Raw genomic sequence first — 20,904 nt, 5'->3', positions numbered from 1 at the left:
ACAAAAGTACAAAACTAATAGTCCTAATCATGCTCCTTCTGTAATAAGATACAATACAATTGTACTGTCATTATAATTTAAGCAAAAATACAATTAAAAGCTTGTCGGAAACAGCTCATTGTTGCTTCTATACACACTCGTAGGTGGGGAGGGGAGAGGGCAATGGTGGTTTTCTTACTTCACAATGAACTCAGCAATTGGAGTTTAATTCCAACAACTAATATCAAAAGTGAGTGATTTAAAGTATGGTCAAACAACCCCCAGGACTGACAGAATGAGGGGGCACTTATTCAGCAATGGACTGAGAAAGGGCTGTTCATAATTATTACTATAATTATACACTTAAACACACAAGCCTGAACCTACCCAAATAAAATTATAATTAATTGCATGTGGTAGGGAGCCATCCATTTAGTACATATGGAGGGGGGTTAAGCCAAATGCGTACGCTTGCGTATGGGGGGGTCTCCTGACAATGTACGCATCGGAAACGGGGGGGGGGGGTTAAGCCTCGATGTCTACATTGGTCTTCAAATGAGTTGGATAGTCCGGTGGTGGACTGTTTGCTTAAACACGTTATTAATCCTAGATCGTTTCTGCGTGGATTAAATATCGGCCGTTCTATAGGATTCGGGGGGGGTGGGGTGCGTCAGGCGTACGTACGCAGGTGGGGGGGGGGGTGTAAAAAGTACACGTCCGTACAGGGAGGGATGGGTCAAGTTTTCACAGATTTTTTTGTACGTACTGAATGGATTGCCCCGAGGTGTATATGTCATACAGGTCACATTTATATTAGGAATGGTCAACATTTATAAGTATAGAACAAGACGTGAAACGTACTAAAACATATCACTTTAGTTATCCCTATATCACCATGGCACCAGCCTGTGATAAAACGTTTTATCTACACATACTGAATTTCATAGTAAGATTTCAATTTCATTAAAAAGTTAAGCATTTTTAAATACTGCAATGCAGCTATCTGCAGAAATCAATTCAATTGGTATCGCCATCTGACAACTATCAGACCCTTCCAATCTTAACCTTTAACTTGTTACCTTTTACAATTGAAGTTGTGGATAAAGGTAAAATAAAAAGTGCGGATGTATGAGAACTGAGGAAAAAGGCTACAGTGCAGTAAGAATGCCAATTTTTGTCACCGTGAATGACATCCCAGGTTACAGTAAAAAATACTTTAATGAAATTAATTTACTTTGGAGATATAAAGCATTCTCTAAAAATATTTTTTTAATTTCCTACATTAAAATCAGCTATCACATTCCAAAAATAAATGCATACATGTTAATTTATACAATTCATTTATAACATTTCATTTGGTAAATTGTATCCATATTAATAACAGTTGAATTCATTGTTCTCTTCATTTTCTACCTCATGCCCATTGAGTGTGCAGGCAGTGCACCTGCGCTCAAGGGCCGAAGGGGCCCAGGTGCCGGGCTACAAAACTGGACGGGGGAGGGGGGCGGCACCATTCAAATCCATAGATCAGGGAACATGCCAACCACATTACACCAATGCTCAGATCTCATGGCCAAGTGGCTTGCGCCGTGATGCCCAGCACCTGCCCAGCAACCTGGACACAACGTAGCCTTCTCCGCACATGACGCATCTCGAGATAGTGAGAAGAGGGATGTGGAATCTGGGTTAGTGGTGAATGGGATTACAGTGGCTGGGGCAGCTGTGTTTGGGGCATCCTGCGAAGGGCAGCTAAGGTCAGGGAAACCTGTGGTAGGGTATCTGCCATTTGGGATACTCTAGATTGAATAATTATAATCTAAGGTCAGGATATCTTGCCTCGGGACAGCCAGGGAACTGTTGGTTTTGGTGTATGAGGTCAGGCCAGCCAGGGTTTGGGAATTTAAAATTGGGCCATCTAAGGTCAGTGCATCCTGTGTTGAGGTAGTTGGTACCTGGGTACCGAGAACTGTCGCACTACAAGTTGTGATATGTGGTAGGTCTGGGTTTGCCGAGTCAGCCGAGGACCTTGTGACAGCCATGCTTTCTCTAATCTTGTGCTGTTACATCCCTTGCTGGCATGGAGCTGGTTTCTGCTTTGGCTGCCAATTCCATCGTGGTTAGCATGGTGGTTTTTGTTGCTGCTTTTTCTCTGCACTTGACTCGGGCAATTCTACCACAAAATGAGGATTTTCAAATGATTGCTGCACTCTACTGGATTTCCGTGTCACTGCACGTCGGGAGCGTCTCTGCAGAGAAGACTGACATGGCAATGGCACTACAGCCATAGATGAACCAGAAGTTGGGCAATTGTGAAGCTTAGAATGGGAAACATCCCCCCGCCAACGTTTCTTGCACCTCGTCCGCTGCACAGAAAAGTAATCTTTCATCACCAAGTCGGCTGACTCATTTTCCATCGTTTGATCTGTTCGTAGGAGTTGAGTGAGGGCACAGGGGAAGTGGGTTAATTCCAGATGCCATCCTGTGATATATTAAGTGACCTACTGTACTAAGTAAACCATCTGCTGGAAGGCAGATGTTAAGGTCCCTTTGATATACTCTATAGTAATTGCAAAAGTAGGCTACAATTGCGAGCATCACAGCCCCAACTACTGTACCTCAATTTAACTGAAACTATATTGACAGGCCTTTATAAAACCACTGCTGGATGAAGGCCATGGAATGCCTATGTTGTAATAATGATACCTAGGTGTGCCAAGCTAAAGGAATAATCTAATCTTAATTGGCCCTCGTGTAATATAACGTCAATAAATCATTGCATTTCATTACTTAATTACATTCAATGATTGTCACCCTCAGTTACTAATTCACCAAAGAGATGCTGAATGATTCATCCACTCACCCAACACTTGCTCGATCTCAGAGGTGACCAGTGTCTCTGTCTTGACTTTGGGAGGACTGTTCAATATGGCACTGCCCCCTGTCTTCACCACTCGGTTGTCTTGTCTGCTGAAATCCTGTGCTGTTTCACTGCAAAGAGCATGAGCATTTCAGCTGATATGCTAATATATATTAATGCATCCAAAAATTGCTAAATCCTACAATTATGTAAATTGGCAAATATTAATGAATGTGTGGATTAAAGTACTATGAAGAGGTAGGTTTTGGTATAAGCATTTATAGGTTAGATCAAGTGTAAGTTTCATAGTCTCAATTTGTTTAATTTCATTGACATGCAACACTTATTCTTTGCAAGGCATATACAATTAAAATGAATGCCTCTAATATGGATAGAGGCAGACTGGCCTGAACAGATGTTTAGTGAAGCCATCTTCTGGGGTTGTTCTCTGACATGGTGATGCACTGCTAAGTTTGAAATGAATATTCTTCTCAAGTCATGACACAAAGTAAACGTTTGTTTAAATAAATGATTGATTTGACCCGAGTTTTTAATCTCGTGCAGTTACCGGAAAGGCTGCTTCTCCTCCCCACTCATTTCACGCCACATCCGAGCCAGCTCGCACGTGGTTTGTGTTGATGTTATGTCTGGGTGCTGGCTGCATGCCAGATACACATGCACGCACACCGGAAAAAAAGGCCCCTCTTAGCCTGAATTCACCGAGGCAATTAATATTAGCCAGCACTTGTTCAGGCTACGACAGCACGAGGTTGGATGCGATCAGCACCTCACCTGGCCACTTTTATTGCCCAAAATCTGATGCTCGTGCCCAATATAAGAAATTAACTTTGGAATTTAATAATTCGGTTATGGCTTTACTTTTTAGGCTTTAAGGCTAACCAAAGTCGTTGATATTGTAGTTTTTGTAAAATCAGTGGCACTATATTAAAAAAAAACGATAATTATACATTTACGACTGAGACAATGAAGATTGTGAGATTATGGTAATGAGTCAAGTGTGGCTAGCAACACACCAAGTCACCTACAGCGTTTGCATATTCCACTTTACAACTTAATTACAAGTTGAGCTTACCTAAATAAGTCGCTTCTCACTGCGTGTACAGTTAATTTTAATTTGGTACACAAAGCAACTAAGCCAAAAATCTAAACATGCCACATATTGTAGAGATCTCACCAGATGTACTTCTTGCGTTCGAGGCGGCAAAACATGATGAAGCCATTTATACATTTTTTCCTGCCTTTCACGCCAGCAGTGAGATGATGCTTGGAATCACGGGACACTTTAGGGTTTAGGGAATTGCGCCGTTTCCTCCCAGACACACTTTTTTGACCGCCCCCTGGCTTCTCGCTTTTATCCTGCACGACTCCAACTCGCTGGTGTCTGCTGCCACCAACTTAAAAGGAGAAAAAACAGTTTATTGAAATATTAAAATAAAGTAATAATAATCGTTTGCTTGGCTAAGAAAAACTAGCCTCAAGACTTTTACAAAAAGGTCCTGAGGTTGGTTTATCGAATCCTAGTTAATTAGAGACAGTTGTATTTTAAGAAATTTAGTTGCCTAATTTGTTTATACGAAAGTTGAAGTTTAAAAAAGTACACAATAGTTTAAACTTTAAATTATATCGCGAGGTTATTGCTCGATCGTGAATAGGATCAACATCTTGCGTCTTTACAAAATAACGCTATGGTTAAAGGACATCAACTTAGAACAACTTGACTGTCATGCGAATAAAATTAATACACAAAGTGTTGTAAAAATGCTGCCTGCTTTCTGTGTGGACAAGAGGTGACTTGAATGGATCTCATTGTATATATTTTTAAGCGATTTAAGATAGGTTTTCCCCTTTTTTCTTTATACCTTGCACTCGTAAGGTGTTTTGTATTGTAATGTTCTGACCTGCCCCTACTGAACTTCTCTGAAAGAGAGCTTTTTTAGCTCATCGGACTCCTCCAGTATGAATAAATATTCCCATTCTGAACTTGTGGTCTCCACTTCCGTGAGCTGTTTTCTAACACAACTGAACTCCTCTGTGAGAATTGACTTTTCATCTCATGAAACTGATAGAATGGAGATATAACGAGATAAAAAATAACTAAATGAAATGTCATCAACCACTTTGGCTCATGACTTGATTTGTGTTTTCTTGTCAACCTCCACCATCAGCAGTGTGGGTGTGTGGAGTGAGGTGCAATGATTGCCTGGTGGCCCTTTTGATTGTAGTTGCTTGTCTTATACCTACATTAACATTACCTGTCCCACCCATGCTGCTGACACACTTGGGCTACGCCCATCTCTAAACCTTTATAAAGTTTTCCTTTAGAGGCTAACCCCCCTTTTCCTGATGATGCCCGCTTGTGTTGCGATCGAAACGTCGTTTTTTATTTTAATTACTGAAAGAACCAATAAGTTTACAATATAGACTGCCACATGCTCACCAAGCTTAAAAACCAGGCTACAGTCTACATTACAGACTGCCAGTACACTCACCGAGGTTAAGAACCAGGCTACAGTCTACATTATAGACTGCCAGTACACTCACCCAGCTTAATAACTATTGCTACAGTCTACATTATAGACTGCCAGTACACTCACCAAACTTAATAGCCAGGCTAGTCTACATTATAGATTGCCAGTACACTCACTCAGATTAAGAACCAGGCTACAATCTACATGAGTGGTTTTTGTTTTTTATTATTAATTTGTATTATTTTATTCACTTTATTTTTATTATCATTTTTCTATCTACGTGACTTTACCGAAAGAACCGAAGAATATTAATTCCTGCAGTCACGAAAGTTTTAAGTCAAAATTTGTACCACTGAAGTCATTGTTCTATCTAGAACTGAAGTTTTCGTGGCTGCAGGGATCCATACTCTTTGGTTCTCTCGGTAAAGTCACGTAGGTATAAAATAAAATAAATTAAATCACGATGTTTCGGAAGCAACACAAGCGTCCGTCATCAGGTGGAACAGCCACAGCAAGAAATAAATTGCTGTAGTGGGCAAAAGAGCTGCTTATAACTATAGGCTATATATAGAGCAACTTGTGACTACAGGCTATATATATAGCCACTTGTCACAAGCAGCTCTTCTGCCCACTACAGAAATGTTTCTTGCTGTGGCTGTTCCACCTGATGACGGACGCTTGTGTTGCTTCCGAAACGCCGTGATTTAATTTATTGTATACCTACGTGACTTTACCGAAGGAACCAAAGAGTGTAGTCATTGTTCCGTGAATAAATCTGTGCAGCCATCAGAGATGAGCATAGCTCAATACTCTTCTGAGCAAAGAAACACTTTGACTTGGTTTGTAAGTAAAACTGAGGCTTCTCTTGCTCAGATCATTGTTGGCATCATAGTTTGCTCTCTGCAGTGTGTAGAGAACTGCATTGCAACTATGGAGCTGTCATTACTGTTGTTGATGGATCTTCTGGAGTTGTGTGTAGCACCCCGCCTCATTGTATACAAGCTGGGTGTCCACGTTTGGTCTTTGCAGTCATCCACAAAGCCCTTGCCCAGGTCGTCGCTCGAGTTCCAGCCCTGATGTGCAAGTGAAGAGGAGACAGTTGTATCACTGACGAGAGCACATATCAAAAGACGTATGGATGGGGGAGATGCAAAATGACAAGACACCCCTGTGGAATTCTTTTGGTTGTAAATCTGGTCAGCAAGCAAGCAGCAAAAGAAGACTTGTTAAACTCTTGAGTGAAAAGACACTCAGAAATGTTATCATTAAAACTACAAACTGAAGCACAATATTAAATTAAAGTAACACCACTCCCATTAAAAATTAAATACAGGTTGATTGATCTTTTTAGTATTATTTCTGAATTACATATTTAAAAAAATATTGCATGTACATTCAAGTTAGTGGCATTTCTAGTGGAATAATTAACCACTACAGTTACATACAACCAAACCATTCTGAATGTGCCAGATACTGTTGAGTTTCAAAATAAAAGCAGGGTGTTTAGTGCTTGGATGGTGAACAACAATACACAACAGGTGTTGTAGGCATATCGCGTTTAGGGTTGCAAGGTACCTAGAGATGGCAGCACAGTAATTGGTGTGGTCCATCTGATATTGGTCCTCAAAGAATTAAGGTTGTGTGGATTGAATTTGTACAGTACTTTTGAGTGTTACCTCCTGATATAATTGGATTTTTTCAATACACTGGTTTCTTTTCACATGCCAAATTCACAAATGATACTGGCCAAACTTCCCAAAGACATTGTTCAAAAGGTCTTAAGACTCTAAGAGGCTTTGTTAGGTAAATGTTCACATGAGCAAAATTTTGCAGAGAAACCTTCCAATGTTAATTGACAAAGTTGAATACTAGTGGTATTATATAATAGCAGCCCACCAGCTCATTGTCTGCTTCCTCCTGCTTGATGTAGGAGGATGGAGTGCAGCGCAAGTGACGTGAGCGGGAAGGCCGTGCCGTCATTGGCTTGGGCAACGCCTCGCACGTGATCGGCGGGACCTGGCTGCTGCCACCATCTGGCTGCAAATGCCAAGCATTGACAGCTGGGTTAAGAGGTGCCAGCCTGACCACCTCGGGTTCCTGCATGCCGAAGGCACACATCAGACTACTTACAAAAAGACAAAACCTGAAAAAACAGTGATATCCTCTAGATATACACCTAGGTTGTGTCCCAGGCTGTCTGGTTTGAGTTTTAAGAAGCTTCATTGATGAGCTAAAAAGAGCAAGCAAAGACGCAGTGATTACAATTCCGCATTTAACCTTCTTTGTACACTTTTCAGCTTTTGCTCTTTATGCATGTTGAACTTCGTTTGCATCGTACGTAGCCAAACGTGCCAATTAGAGGTGCATTACAAGAAAAATCTGAGGCTTCTATACTTCAAAAGAACTAAATGTGTATGTCACCTGTCCTTGCAGTTCATGAAGCGGAGGTGGTATGTTGTTATTTTTCTTAACCATCCAGGAGATGTCACCCTCAGCTTGGAGTGAATCCTCATTCAGCACTGATAAAACATTTCAAGCATTATTCAACAGCATCCTGAAATAAAATATGCTTGTCACTTGTCTTCTGACTATATTTCATGACATACATTACATTTCTGCACTAACATTGTTTGAAAGTATATCCAAAACACAGTTTGTTCAATGCCTTAAATGATTATTTGACTGTGCACAGTGGAAAGGTCTATCACACCACTCATGAGGGTTCCATGTTGATCCAGTGTGGCGCACGGCATGTGTCTGCTGGGTGAGGTGAAAAGCGAGGGGCTGAGGCTCAGCCAAGGCTGGGCTGGTTCTGGGGATACGCAGGCAGAGGAGCGCGACTCCACTGTGATGACTTGAGAATACAGGACTGTGCACGCATGATACAGAAACATGTCATTACAAACAAGTATTAGTGCAATTGAGAGCAACGTGAGATTAAAAAATATAAGTCACACAAACAGTTAAAACCCAAACTAAAACACAATGAGAAGCTAACCTTTAATGCTGCATTTTGGAGGCAGGATTAAATGAGATTTCACAATTGTGATTACACAGATGCATTAAGCACACACCAATTGGGCTACAAAGTGATCAGTAGGTGGCAGAACAGCAAGTGTATTTGACCCATTTGTGCACACCTCACCATATTTTAGTTATACAACTTGTGTTTCGTAAGTATGTCAGGTGTCCGATGTATGTATATTTAACTTCCTTTGCACAGTACGTAGCCAACCGTGCTAATCAGAGGTGCGGGGTACTAATTGGAGGTGCGGGATATTGCGAGTGAAATAAGTTCAATAAATTAATAAATAAAACACCGTTTGTTCTATGAAGTACAGAAGTGGTGGCTAAGGACCAAGATAGTTTCCTTCATGCAAAGTCAGTACATAGTTTGATTTTTCAACAGTGTGACAAACAAAGTCATTGTTTCCCTTTTCAAATGAGCAATTAATGGATGATACTCTTTGGTTCTATTGGGTAAAGTCACGTAGGTAAAAAAATAAAATAACAAAAATCACGACGTTTTGGCCACAACACAAGCGGCTTTCATCAGGTGAAGGGACGAGACTGTCTGGAGGACAGCGCTGGAGTGAAAAAAGCCACGCTCAGATCACGACCTTTAAGCTGTGTGAGAAGAAACAAAGCGCCTTGACAAAGGAATTAGCATATAATTTAGCATTGAAAAGGCTGAGTGATTAGCTTGTGACTGGTCACAGAAATGGCTATGTTAAAGTTAAAGCATACACATCCGCAGAGGCACCCCTTGAAAAAGGAATTAGCATAGAATTTAGCATTGAAATAGCTGAGTGATTAGCTTGTAACTGGTCACAGAAATAGCTATGTTAAAGTCAGAGCATATACATTCACCGAGGCACCTAGTACAAATCAAACAGGAGAATTTAGCAAAACACAACCACGCTCAGACCGCGGACCTTTAAGCTGTGTGCAAGCAAACAAGGTGTCCTGACAAAGAAATTAGCATAAAAATTAGCATTTGATTGGCCGATTTTAGAAAAGAGGTGGTGTACGTGCCGGTGGACTTGCCGTTTGGTGCGGGGGGGGGGGGAGTTTACCTACTGATGGTGTGAAAAGGGAATTTATAAGAGCTGCGAAAGTTTGGGGTACCACTACTTGAAAAAATATACTGTACCATTGAAATTAGTTTAATGTTTAGTTCGATTTAGAACATCTTTCCAATGGTTGCTTAATTTGAAACCATCTTCTCGGTTGAAATTGTGTCTGTGTTTGTAGATCTGAATTGCCTCGTGAACAAATCTCTGATAAAAACCCGTGGGTTTGCAAAGAACCTTGGTATCGGAGAAAATTATATCGTGATCACCCACAGCGTTGTAAGTGATCAGCCACGGCAGAAGAATTCGTTTTGCCGTGTTTCAAATCTGATTTGTGCTCGCGAATTCGGTCAGAAACATGTCGCTTTGTCTCCCCGATATAGCAATCACCGCAGGTACAACTGCGGCGGATGAAGGCCGCTTGTGTTGTGGCCGAAACGTCGTGATTTTTGTTATTTTATTTTTTTACCTACGTGACTTTACCCAATAGAACCAAAGAGTATGGATCCTTGAAGTCACGAAAGCTTTAAATCTACAATTAATGGATACACATCTTCTTTGGTGGTGATCCATTTTAATGAGAATGCCACATTCCTGTGGTTTGGCTTAGAAACAATGAATACAACCAACATAACACAATGGCCTTAGCGCCAGCAGACCTGTGTGTGGCGGGGTAGAGTACTGTGCCAGCCAAGGACTGTCTTCAGGAAAGAGCTCGGCGGATGGACTGGAGGACTCCAGCTCCTGGGTAGTTTCCCAACTATGGCAGGGACAGGATGAGTTGGGGAGAAGGCCAGCTGTTAAGTATGCAGGGCTCTGTGGGACTGCCAGTAATATTACAAGGTGCTCAAAGTCTGTGGCCTGATATAGTCATAACTGCATTCTTAAAGATTACCAATTCCATATCAATATATTCACTCCAGCGATAGAGGTGAAAAGGTGGTACAGTAGTCGGAACCAATTATGAGCTTCTTCATCCGCCTGCACTCAAAGGCAGTTAAGTATGGCCAAATAGTACCCATAACAGACATGACAGGCCTTTATACCATAGTGGATTTAAAAGGGTTGATAATTATTTCATATTGTTTCCTCTAAACTTTACTTGTGTTTGAAATAAATTGTTTATTTTATGCCAAATGAAAATTGTAATCAGAAATTTTTTCAGAAAGTAAAGTATTTTTTTTTCATGTAAAGTCACAGACTTAAAATATAAATATATTTTTTTATATGTATTACCTAGGCTCTTCCTGGCCATTCAGTGTCCCTGAGTTGGTACTGTATGGACTGTGAGTGCAGGTGATGATGCTGTCAGTGAATCTGGAGTCGTTCCGCCAATCGTGCTTCCCTGGATCAATGAGAACTGCATCCACAGTGGCCTCCGACAAACCTGCTTCACACACACAGGAGAATACAAAACCTCAAAAGACAAATTAACTCCTTTCTTTCGAAAGTCAATGTGGTCTCTTGCTCAGATTACCCCTTCAGTTCTGTGATATACAAATGTAGTTTTCACAAATTAGACATAAACATCCAAGTTTGAAAAGCATAATATTTCAACACGTTACACTAACAGAAGTGTTATTATTTACAATTCTTTAAGATGCCTTATTCACAGATCCTATCCATGAAAATAACTTCGCTTATCCGCAGACACCCATGCAGACCAGGAGTGCTAATATATGTCAATCATGCAATGCACTTTGTGAGACAGTGAGGGAAAAAAGTATTTGATTCCCTGCTGATTTTGTACGTTTGCCGGCTGACAAAGAAATGATCAGTCTATCATTTTAATGGAAGGTTTATTTGAACAGTGAGAGACAGAATAACAAGAAAATCCATAAAAACGCATGTCAAAAATGTTATGAATTAATTTGCATTTTAATGAGGAAAATAAGTATTTGACCCCCTCTCAATCAGAAAGATTTCTGGCTCCCAGGTGTCTTTTATACAGGTAACAAGCTCAGATTAGAAGCACACTCTTAAAGGGAGTGCTCCTAATCTCAGCTTGTTACCTGTATAAAAGGCACCTGTCCACAGAAGCAATCAATCAATCAGATGCCAAACTCTCCACCATGGCCAAGACCAAAGAGCTCTCCAAGGATATCAGGGACAAGATTGTAGACCTACACAAGGCTGGAATGGGCTACAAGACCATTGCCAAGCAGCTTGGTGAGAAGGTGACAACAGTTGGTGCGATTATTCGCAAATGGAAGAAACACAAAAGAACTGTCAATCTCCCTCGGCCTGGGGCTCCTTGCAAGATCTCGCCTCGTGGAGTTGCAATGATCATGAAAACGGTGAGGAATCAGCCCAGAACTACACGGGAGGATCTTGTCAATGATCTCAAGGCAGCTGGGACCATAGTCACCAAGAAAACAATTGGTAACACACTACGCCGTGAAGGACTGAAATCCTGCAGCGCCCGCAAGGTCCCCCTGCTCAAGAAAGCACATATACATGCCCATCTGAAGTTTGCCAATGAACATCTGAATGATTCAGAGGACAACTGGGTGAAAGTGTTGTGGTCAGATGAGACCAAAATGGAGCTCTTTGGCATCAACGCAACTCACCGTGTTTGGAGGAGGAGGAATGCTGCCTATGACCCCAAGAACACCATCCCCACCGTCAAACATGGAGGTGGAAACATGCTTTGGGGGTGTTTTTCTGCTAAGGGGACAGGACTTCACCGCATCAAAGGGATGATGGACGGGGCCATGTACCGTCAAATCTTGGGTGAGAACCTCCTTCCCTCAGCCAGGGCATTGAAAATGGGTCGTGGATGGGTATTCCAGCATGACAATGACCCAAAACACACAGCCAAGGCAACAAAGGAGTGGCTCAAGAAGAAGCACATTAAGGTCCTGGAGTGGCCAAGCCAGACCTTAATCCCATAGAAAATCTGTGGAGGGAGCTGAAGGTTCGAGTTGCCAAACGTCAGCCTTGAAACCTTAATGACTTGGAGAAGATCTGCAAAGAGGAGTGGGACAAAATCCCTCCTGAGATGTGTGCAAACCTGGTGGCCTACTACAAGAAACGTCTGATCTCTGTGATTGCCAACAAGGGTTTTGCCACCAAGTACTAAGTCATGTTTTGCAGAGGGGTCAAATACTTATTTCCCTCATTAAAATGCCAATCAATTTATAACATTTTTCACATGCGTTTTTTTATTTTGTTGTTATTCTGTGTCTCATTGTTCAAATAAACCTACCATTAAAATTATAGACTGATCATTTCTTTGTCAGTGGGCAAACGTACAAAATCAGCAGGGGATCAAATACTTTTTTCCCTCACTTTACGTCTGTGAAAGGTATATCATAATTTTTGTAAAGATGTTGTTTTCACCATAATCTGTTTGCGAAGTCACACTATCTTCCTTGTCAGGACTGCATTTGTCCTGAATTGTACCCTCCTGCTGCTGTTCACACATGGAAGTCTCCATCCCACTATCTTCATTGCCATCATTACCAAGAACTTGGTAGTCAACATCCATAGAAGCACTCGTCTCATGTGTATCGTTGTCTTGGTGTTGGAGGAGCTGCAGGCCAAAAGTGGTCGGCTCTTTGGTGAAGCTGTATTGCTGATGGCACAACAACTTGCTTTCACTATCGGCCACCTTCTCGCCATCTGAGGACACGGGAGACGAGGAAAGTGCTGGCAAGGGTCACAAATACAGTGTTTGTGCCTCTGGTGTGGTTGTGCGGTAAACTCCACCATATGATTTTCACATTCAGATAATAAACGCAGGTGGTTTAGTTGATCATCATAATGCAGAAGCAATGCGCATCTGTGCATGTTGCACCAAAATAACATGAGTACAAGTGGAGCAGATGAGAGTGAGATGAGCCAGGATATTACCAGACATGCACGTGTTCTGTGTCCCAGCCTGGTGTTCATTTTGCATTTGCTTAAACACAACACCTGAGCGTTTCTTCTGTTGTGCGGGCGGGTAGACCTGTGCTGCTGCTACTGGGAATAAACCAGGGCCGGTCCTATGCTGCTAATGGAAGTGGTGGTGGTGGTAAAAGCGGTGTTTTCCCTGTGTCAGTATACCCGTGGACGTCTCACTTGGCGATTCCAGCAGGGGCTCCTCCGTGTGCAACGTGCTGTACCCTCCATCCTCGCTACATGGGTCTGAATGATGCAAAGCAGGCAAGGCCACTATCACTCATGGCAAGAGCATGGTGTTCAAATCAACAAATGTACCCTCAATGGCGGAGCCAGGATTTTCAGGTAGGGGGGCATCCCCTCCAGCAATGAATGATAGTTGTTAGTAAGGATTTTATCCTTTGCTTTTTATTCGACGCGTGTGCGGTCGATGGCGCAGCCATCGATCGAGGGTCGAATTCGAACCGTATGTGATCGGCATCGCGCTCGCTAAAGGTATGCCTTCAGGGAAGTCGTGTACTGTATACGCAACTGCGCACAATTCTGTGAGTCACTTATAACTGCTTGGCTGTTACTTATTGCCAATTATGGACTCAGACTTTTGTCCTATCATCTCATAGAGTCCATGGCACCTAATATGCTACACAGTGGCAGTGGGGGTCGCAAAATGCCAATTTATTACTAATAAACCCCAATGATCCGATCGAAATTCCTAATTTAGATCGGATCATTGGGGGGGCACGTGCCACCCCACCCCCCCCCCCCCCCCCCCCACTGGCTCCGCTAGTGTGTACCCTCATAGTGAACGTTGAAATCAGTACACATAGTCAAACCTTGTTCAATTTCAGATTCACATTAAAGGAAAAAAAATATTTGCACCTTGCAGATTGACCCAACAATTACATAGCACAGACCAGAACACTACCATTTAAAACACATCCATTATCAACAATATATGTGCATCCTCAATAATATAAGTGCACCAGATTGGTTTGATAGAACTCTGGTTAAAGGCAGCATTGCTATGTGTAATATAAAACCCTGGCAGGATTCCTTGCGATAAAAACATCAATATAACACACCCAGCAAAGATATGTTTACACAAAGCTGATAGCTGGCATGTACAGGATTCTTATTATTGGCACTAGGCAAGCAAATTGCAGGCTAAGAGCCAAAATGTTAATTTGTATTGAATCGCAAGAATCTCCAGAATCCCAGGTAGTCATTTTGCTGTCGAATCTTAACACATTGATTGTCTCGTCATGCGAGAGTGGCATCTTGTTTAACCTCAATCTGTTTTTCAGTTTACGCATTAGTCTCTCACCAAATAACTGTATGTGTGACACTCTACGTTTCACGATCTCCCTGCATGTGTCTGCCCCCAGTTCATCACAGCACAAAGGAATTTTCCTTCATTGTTTAGTACCCCATACGATAAAACAGAGCTGTGAAACCCTGACTCATACCCATGGGCTCTAGAAATCAAAGTTCTTCGCATGCCAAGCCCGTAGGCACGTACATCGGCGTGACACATACTTTTAGCCAATTCCACCCAGGGAATGCAAGCTTTAGTGCCGTGCGAGCTACATCATTCTCGGCAAACAGATGGGGAGGCTGAGACGTGAGGTCTCGCCAACCGCAGCACCTGAGTAAGAATAGGGTTGCATAATTGTTTGTGCATATGACCTGCAGGGGTCAGAACCCCGAGCTCTCCCTGGGTTCTGCATGTCTTGCTGGCTTCATGCGTCTCGGCAGCACTGCGGAGGCGGTCTAGGTGCTTCTGCAGGTGCTCTATGTAGAGCACGATGTAGTGCAGCATCTCCTGCTACACAAAAAAATTGATTTTTCTACAATGAGTTAACTTTTCAAAAGGTTAAGTTAATTCCACAGCGATTAAATTATATCACAAGAAACCATAATAAGCACAACATATCGCAACAGTAGCTCTTGCTGTTTGAAGTTCTAGGGCCAGATTCACATCGTTACAAAAAGACCGAAACAACACCCTTGGCGATTTGCCTAATTGTTGGAAATGGCCACAGCAGCATTTTTTTGGGAAAAGAGGCCATTTGCCTCTGTACGTATGTTGAACTTTCACACGAATCCTACACATGGATATCCTCTATTTTAATAGCATGTTGAGTTAATCTGTAATCAATATAAACGAGCCCATTTCAATGATTTGGTTTCCATGTATTGTGCTTGTAATACCATTACTGTACAGTGGAATCTACCAACATTTAAATAAAAAATCGTCAACAAAAGACTTGGCTCATACCGCCCTGGTTTTGCCACATTATAAAGTATTTGTATATTCAGAAATGTTGTTTTAACATTTATTACATCAGTAGCTAGGCAGCCTCATGTTTATCATACTTGCCCCATGTGTTGGCTTACATGGAATCAACAGTTTGATTCCTAAAACCATTGCCAATACTTTTCAGGATGTTATTACTTCATCTGTTGTGAAGTGGATGTTAGGATCCCTGAATTCATTCAAAGGAAGTAGGCCATTGCCTTCCAGTATAATTTCGCAAATCTTAAGAACTATCTGCAACTTTATTACAAAACAATTAATGTTCATGCACAACTAAGATTACCGAAAAACTTTGTTGTTGTTTTCCTAACAGCAATGATGTCCGTATCCCATTGGGCTATCCCCTGGTTGAATAAAGGACGATTGGAGTAACTAAAACATGTTTAAGCCCCTGGTGCCCATGGAAACTTTATTGTATTTACACAAGCTGCTACGTGTGCAAAATGCAAGCGTTAAAACGGGAAAGACTACTTAGTGGTGCCCAGCGTCAGTGAATGACCCAGAATGAAATCAATGGGTGCGACAGACAGATTAAAGTGAAAATCCATTAATTCCCTCAATTACCGGTTGTACAAGTCACAAATTAGCAGGGCACTGGAAGCTGGTCCGGCGTCCTTGGTTGAAGTTGGTATGAAATGTTTATTTAAAGCACAAGAGACCAAGTCTCACAATATTAAGGTGCTTTACAGCAGGGACCCAAACATTTGCAGATTACCTTGGTGTGGTTCCTGTGTATGACGGTGAAGGGTCTGGGAATGAAATTAGCCAGTACCTGGATCAAAAGAAATCTGATGTTGTACTTTCCCCTGAATCACACGGGCCATTGTTAGCACACAATCACACACACGAGTATACAGCACAGAATTATCTGTCAATACCAGGGGGTGGAAACCAAAATAACAAGTCGTTTTTTCGAATTCGGTATACAAAGAAAAATTCAAGAGCCGCAATGCAATGTGAATTACGTCACGAAGCAATCCTTAAAGAGCCGCAGGTTGCCCACCCCAGGTCAATGCCGGAGTGGGCTATTTCTGCCTACACCTCTGCCCGATTGACAGCCATTTTGTCAATCTACTGCTAAAGACGACCTCGTGCCATAACGGCATAATGTATATTCTTGGTTCTTTCGGTAAAGTCACGTAGAATATAAATCCCTGCAGTCACGAAAGCTTTAAATCGAGGCATAATGTATGTCACCAAGTTGGTCTGCGGTTTTAAAGAAGGACCCAGAACCAGTTTATATATAATTCGCTACTGATCATTGTATGGTAATTGGAACAGACCAGATTCAGAGTGCGATGCGCAAACCACTGTACACTGCTTCACTCCTGTCACACATAACCGCACAGTATTCACAAATGCATAACGCTTGGTAAAGCAAATCCATACGGCGTTCACTGTGACAATGTATGAATAGTGTACAACAGTCCTTATCTGACTGCGTGAAGACTGCTATCATGTAAAATACATTCAAAAGTTGTCCTGATGCTGCACGGAGCCATCCTTACAATGGCCAGCGTTTGTCATTGTGCAAGTCCCTTAAGACTCGACAATATTAATTCTGGAACTCGCTGCTAAGAGAACTATGCACGGACACGTTTATTTTAAAACTGCACTGAGGTCACTTCGATACAAATGTGTTTATTAAAATAGTACGTGAATACTGTACATTATACAGTATTAATGAATAGCGCCACCAGACATCCGAAGAGCTGTGGCGAGTGCGGCAAAATAGCGACTAACTTAAGGCACCACAGGCACCCTCGACACCACACCGCTACAGTCAAACGCCTTCAGACACGTGGGGTTAGACCACATGCAAAACTCTGACCGCACTAAGCATCCAAGTCGGCAGGTCAAGATCAAATCTGGCAAAATGGCAGTACTGTACAAAAGCAGAGATCTGCGACTGTGATGAGAGGCAGACAACCAACAGCTCTTGACCTGCTACCTGCTCGGGGAAGGTCCCTGCACTGTGCAAGAATCATGCAGCGGTCGACCTACGAGCGCTGAAATGTGCTCGAAACTGGAAGGACATTTGGCTTCGGTGGACAGGCACGAAACGAATTGGAGTAAGCGATGTTATATAAATTACTATATTGTTGGGGAAGTCATATAGGCTATAGTCTATAAGATAGCATAAAGCATACTGTCAAGCACTGGCAGACCTTTGCCAATCCACTGCTGGAGGTCTCCTCACCACGTGGTGTTTGCCATGGGGAGTTTGACCATACTTCACCACGCTGGTCAAGTGTTCGTTCGCCTGTGGCCTGCAATGGAACTCATGGCGCCGGGTTCACAACGCAGCGTGATAACCAACTGCGCCGTAGTTCTCTATGATACTGAGTTAATCACCATTAATAAACGTATGTACCTTGCAATTATACAAAGTAGCTCATTCTTATTTGTATCAGTAAATATACCGCAGTCCAACCTTGTCCGTGTCACTTGGCTGACTACATTGCAAACTTATTTAAATATGAACACAGCAAAGCCCTATGTGGACTATTTGGTTTAAAGTATGCACAGTACATTATATGTCAAACATGAGTACAGTCATTCATTTATGCAGTATAGTAATTATATTTAAGCTGTATGTTGTGCATTTAAACTACAGGTTAAATTTACCGCACCGTAATTTTTCGAAGCAACTGGTTTAAATGTCCAAAAAAACGCCACAAACGTTTTAAAGTTATAGAACCACCCGCATCGCTACAATACAAGCGCCTTGTGTTTGTCGATCACTGCTTTTTTATTTTAAAACAAAAAAATAAGTAAAAATTCAAATTCGGGTGTTAAGTTGTATAATTACCACAAACACCACGGTTGACCGTCTTTGATGCGAAGAATCGTATTGTGAAAATCGGATCTATCGATTCCCGCCGATCGATTCCTGTATAATTTAGCGGTTGTGATAATCGATAGAGAATTTGATGAATTAAAGAATCGGAATTGGTTGAATTGGCGGGACTAAATTTTCCGTGTTTTTAGTTTATGACGTAAAATTTTCCCTCATGATCATGTAGCAAAACACCAACGTGAAATAAACATTTACAAACATTACACTTACATGTTCTTCATAAACCGTAATTACCATCGTCATAAATGATGGTCAAACAACCTCGATGATTGACACTGCGTGGGGAAGGAAGCCTTGATCTAACGGTGGACTTTAAAGGCGTCGTAAATTCAATCATTTAGAATAATCACTTAAATCAAGGTGACCTTATAACAGGTCCCTGCAGGGTGGGCTGGTAGGAACATTGGAATTTTGCGCAATTTTATGACATTGTTACGTAAAATTGTGCAAATTGAGAGCGTCTTCCCATCTTTTTGCCCTCAACATCGTTGAGGGTTCTTCAGATAAATTATACACCCAACAGCACGAGATTTCAATTCGTTAAAGTATTGAAAGGGGACGGACGGACGGACACATTAATCTATTGCAGGCTGGTACACTCAGTTTACAACTTCGTTCCTACCAGTATAATGCCCCTGTAGCACGTAATGCAAGTCATGTAGCACGTACTGGGTTTGGTAAATTCAAACGTTACATTGTATTTATAAACCCCTTTGGTTCTTTCGGTAAAGTCACGTAGGTAGAACACATTCCTGCGGAGGGGGCTGGTAGGAACGTTGGTTACTCGGTCAGTGGCCAGGGTCAACGGCGGCACCACGTGGTGTATTCCGCAAATATGCCCGACTGTGAGGGCGGGCACAAGCCGGCGTGAGTAGGTTAAACGTTGAGTTTTATAAGGGCACCACGGGGTGACCAGCCCCTCCCCACCCAGCCCCACCCCCACCCAGCCCCACCCTGCCCACCCAGCCCCTCCCCACCCTCCCCTCCCCACCCAGCCCCTCCCCACTCAGCCCCTCCCTACCCTCCCCTCTCCACCCAGCCCCACCCCTCCCACGTGGACAGACATCCACAGACATACACAATTAATCCCCTGCCTCCCTTGAATTAATCCCGGTTGGGCTTCCAGTCCACTACGTTTCCTACCAGTAAAATGAAATAAATTAAATCACGACGTTTCGATTGCAACACAAGCAATCATCATCAGGTGGGAAAAACACAGCAAGAATTTTTTTTGCTGAAGTGGGAGAGAGAGTTGCCGTAGTAAGACGTTTTATAGGCAAGGAAGGGGGAGGAGCAAGGGGGAGAGGGAGGGGGTGGGGGTATGGGATAGGGGGGGGGGGCAAGCGTTTTCCTGGTGTAGTAGTACCCGGCAGATATGATAGACGACAACCAATACAAAGCAGTTAGGGTTTTACCTGGTTAATAACATCCTTCCAACAGATTGCACAATTTGTATTCATCTTCTCGGTGTTATGTCTATGTTTATATATCTGGATGGCTTCATGAACAAACCTTTGATAGTAGCCCGAAGGTTTGCAGAGTACCTTGGTCTCGGAAAAAACAATATCATGCGAGCCCACAGCGTTATAACAATGGTCAGCCACGGCAGAGGAATTGGTTCTGCATTGTTTCAGATCTCTCGAGGATCAGTGAGTTGACTCCGTCGTGGTCCATCTTCGGGAAGACAGCCTTTGCTAGCGCCAATAGTGCGCTACGGAAGGCGTGGGGCGTCTCGGCCTCCGCTCTCCTCCGCGCAGCGAACCTATGGCGAATGTTTGACGGCAGTTCGTAGATTGCCGCCATTTTAGTAAAGGCTTATTGTAGCGTGGCCCTCTCTGACAGTGGGATGGTGAGAAACGCTGCCAAAGCGTCGTCGTCAAGCGCGGCGGGCAGCGCTCTCAGCGCCTCCGCCTCTGTCCACCCCACCAAGTCGCAGTTCATCTGGAACCGGTGCTTGAAGGCCACCCAGTCGCCTTCGGCGGCTGAAAATTATTTAACAAAAGGTAGACGTCGCCTGAGAGATGGAATCTTAACAGGCTGACGCGGCGCGGTCTCAGATTTGGCGGGCTCTCCGTCCCGCTCTGCGAACAAAATGGCGGCCGCATGCGCGGGCTGCGCCACAGAGCTTTCCCGCTGGCGGGAAACGGCAACAGGATGCTCGACCCCACGCAGCTCCGGTGCTCTCTCCTCCACCGCTAGTCCTTAATGATTGATTTCAGCGACCATCGCCGCCACGGCTTCGAGGAGTTCAGCGAGGTGGGTGCGGAATGTGCGGCGCTCTCTCTCCGACGTCGGTGAGCTGTCGCTGAGATGGTCGTCGTGATGCTCCGCCGACGGCGCCTCACTCCCTTTTTCCAGGATCGCCATCCCCGGGACTGTCTGAGGAATAATGCCTTCGTCGTCCTCGTCGTCCAACGTCCTGGTATGTAGTCTACGTCACGTAA

The 20,904-nt window shown here is 43.0% G+C and overlaps 1 protein-coding gene across 1 annotated transcript; it reads right to left on the bottom strand.

The window, feature by feature from the left end:
• Positions 1–501: 501 nt before the first annotated feature.
• Positions 502–18,452, bottom strand: LOC116939722 (uncharacterized). Its single transcript, XM_076063310.1, has 15 exons — positions 18,413–18,452; positions 16,316–16,406; positions 14,970–15,108; positions 13,449–13,529; positions 12,741–13,022; positions 10,635–10,788; positions 10,058–10,158; positions 8,036–8,194; positions 7,747–7,844; positions 7,222–7,422; positions 6,272–6,398; positions 4,032–4,251; positions 3,405–3,494; positions 2,840–2,967; positions 502–2,401 (listed from the first exon to the last, which is right to left on the bottom strand). Exons 3-15 carry the CDS (start codon positions 15,100–15,102, stop codon positions 2,097–2,099), a joined length of 2,079 nt encoding a protein of 692 aa, XP_075919425.1. The 5' UTR covers positions 15,103–15,108; positions 16,316–16,406; positions 18,413–18,452; the 3' UTR covers positions 502–2,096.
• Positions 18,453–20,904: the final 2,452 nt, after the last annotated feature.

Source organism: Petromyzon marinus, chromosome 6, assembly GCF_048934315.1.
Source record: "Petromyzon marinus isolate PM22_M1 ecotype Great Lakes invasive population chromosome 6, UKy_Petmar_22M1.pri1.0, whole genome shotgun sequence".
Lineage (NCBI taxonomy): Eukaryota > Metazoa > Chordata > Hyperoartia > Petromyzontiformes > Petromyzontidae > Petromyzon > Petromyzon marinus.
Note: the sequence above shows the minus strand (reverse complement) of the source record. Positions and strands in the feature narration are given on the sequence as shown.